At 43.0% G+C, this 2,500-nt stretch overlaps 1 protein-coding gene across 1 annotated transcript; it reads right to left on the minus strand.

The window, feature by feature from the left end:
• Positions 1-499: 499 nt before the first annotated feature.
• On the minus strand, positions 500-2,357 carry HELRODRAFT_123455 (hypothetical protein; the record flags this gene model as incomplete). The annotated part of the gene is made up of 6 exons (XM_009028685.1): positions 500-581; positions 652-950; positions 1,265-1,363; positions 1,539-1,632; positions 2,038-2,129; positions 2,253-2,357. Coding segments are annotated over 6 exons (771 nt in total), but the record flags the coding sequence as incomplete, so codon positions are not given.
• Between the last annotated feature and the right edge of the window lie 143 nt (positions 2,358-2,500).

Below are 2,500 nucleotides of genomic sequence, written 5' to 3' on the forward strand. Positions count from 1 at the left end.
TCCGTTCATTCTTTTGTTTCTTCATCAATTCATTCATTCATCACTTTCCATTCATTTATTCGTGCATTCAATCGTTTGTCCATTCCATTCCATTCAATCAACCAATCAACCAGCCAGCCAGCCAACCATCAGCCAACCAGCCATCTAGTCAGCCAACCAACCAGCCAACCATCAGCCAACCAGCCAACCATCAGCCAACCAGCCAACCATCAGCCAACCAGCCAACCATCAGCCAACCAGCCAACCATCAGCCAACCAGCCAACCATCAGCCAACCAGCCAACCATCTGTAAGTAGGATCGGCTGCGATCTCCTCGTGTTACGTTTGGCGATCACGATCTCGGTTAAAGTGTCACTGATGACTGTTGTGATGACGACGACGATGATGGTGATGGTGATTCGTCAACAACAACAACAACAATTACTACTACTACTACTACGACAACGACGACAACAGCATGCCAAGCATCCTGACAACCTGAGCAGTTGCAGACATCCAGGAAGTATTCCTTCTCCGTCTTTGTGTTGACCGTCCAAACGATTGAAGTTATGCCCAGATTTCTGTAGTAATCTATGAGGCAACTGGCGATGATGACGTCATAATCAACATTTCCTTCACTATATTTACATAACAACAACGAAAACAACATACACGGATACGTCTTTCCGGTACAGCAGAACGAACGAATAGCCACAGAGAAACCACGCCCACGTGACGTATGCCCACTCGATTAGCCAATCACAGGTCACGTAGCATAAATAGTCCAGATAAAAAGCGCGCGTCACAATATGGCCGTCGAAATTTCTCGAAAGTTGATTGGTTCGCTGAATGAGGCCGCAGATAGCCATTGGAATGGAACGCCTCATCTGATTGGTAGGTAGGGTGAATGAGGGAATGAACGGACAAACGAATGAATGAATAAATGAATGAATGAATAATAATAACGAGCCCTGTAGAGTAATATAGGGTTGTGCGAGACGATGATGACGTCTTTGTAGATGGCCGGGTGCCTTTCAAAAATCATCTTGACCGCCCTGATGGCCTGATTTGTAATGCCCAACATCGTCATCATCATCATCATCGGCATTATCTTCATCTTCATCATTGGTTTAACACACCAATATGACCATCGTTATCATTATTATCACATCGCGGCCACCATCATCATGAAATCATCATCATCATCACCACCATCATCATGAAATCATCATCATCATCACCACTATCATCATAAAATGATCATCATCATCGATCCTCAATTGACCTTGAGGGCAGAGTTCTTAAACTCTATGACCATGATGAGTTTGTGACGTAAGCATTCGGTCACCATAGCATCTAGCGACGGTATTTTTTCGTTCGGAAACTTGGAACTGTTTGTATTCAGTGGTAGTGAGTTGTATTGAATTGCATTTTGTTGTATCTCCTTGTGTTTTGTTGTATCCCTCTGTGTGTGTGTGTGTGTGTGTGTGTGTGTGTGTGTGTGTGTGTGTGTGTGTGTGTGTGTGTGTGTGTGTGTGTGTGTGTATCATTACCAACACCGTCATCGAGACCAACTTGTGGCTCAAGGAGGCGTTCAGCATCTCCAAGAACTTGAACGTGACATCGCACAACTTTCCAGTCCCGTTTGTGCACCTGTGTACACGCAAACATACATACGTACACATATATACATACATACATACATACATACATACATACATACATACATACATACATACATACAATACAATACAATGTAATATTTTTATTTTCCTCCTCATTACGATACAACATAATGATAAGAGGGCAGGATAGTTGTGATGGAGTTCATTGAGGAACTCATCTTGCACAACCGCCTGGAAGGACATAAATTGTCGAAGTTTTGCAGAATGTCAATCAAAAATTAGATAAACATTTATTCACATGAATGACAAGAAAGAAACAACTAGAAAAATTAACTGGAAAAATGAAAAAACTTACTTGTTCCAAATTACAACAATTAAATATTATATGTATATATATAAACGAACAAACGAACGAACGAACGAACGAACAAACCTCTCCAATGTTTTATCATGGAAGACCACGGCCACATCGTCAACGGTGAACTCGACATCGAAATGAACGGCGTTGCTCCCTCTAGAGATTGCCTGCGAGCCAAATTTAAAATTTCGACTGACTGCAAAGAAGGGAGTATAATTCTAAAAACATATATTCACCCCCTCCTGTTAAGTTACACTCCCCTTATCCCAACCCTGGTACCCCCTAATAACCTCCCTAACGGCCCCGATTGTATTTTCTGGGGCGTCTGCATTCCCACAGCGATTAGCGATGATGAAGGGCCGATCTACGGGCAGCAAGTTCCGAACGGCCTCACGATCGATGGCCGAATTTCTAAAATACCAAATTGCTCCCAACCCTACCAAAATCAAAATGGCGGCGACGATGGTGCCCAGGAACCAGTAGAGGGTGAGCCAGAAGATGAAAAATTTGGTGGCCACTGGAAGATAGAGTGTAACTT

The sequence above is a fragment of the Helobdella robusta genome, assembly GCF_000326865.2.
Source record: "Helobdella robusta unplaced genomic scaffold HELROscaffold_57, whole genome shotgun sequence".
NCBI lineage: Eukaryota > Metazoa > Annelida > Clitellata > Rhynchobdellida > Glossiphoniidae > Helobdella > Helobdella robusta.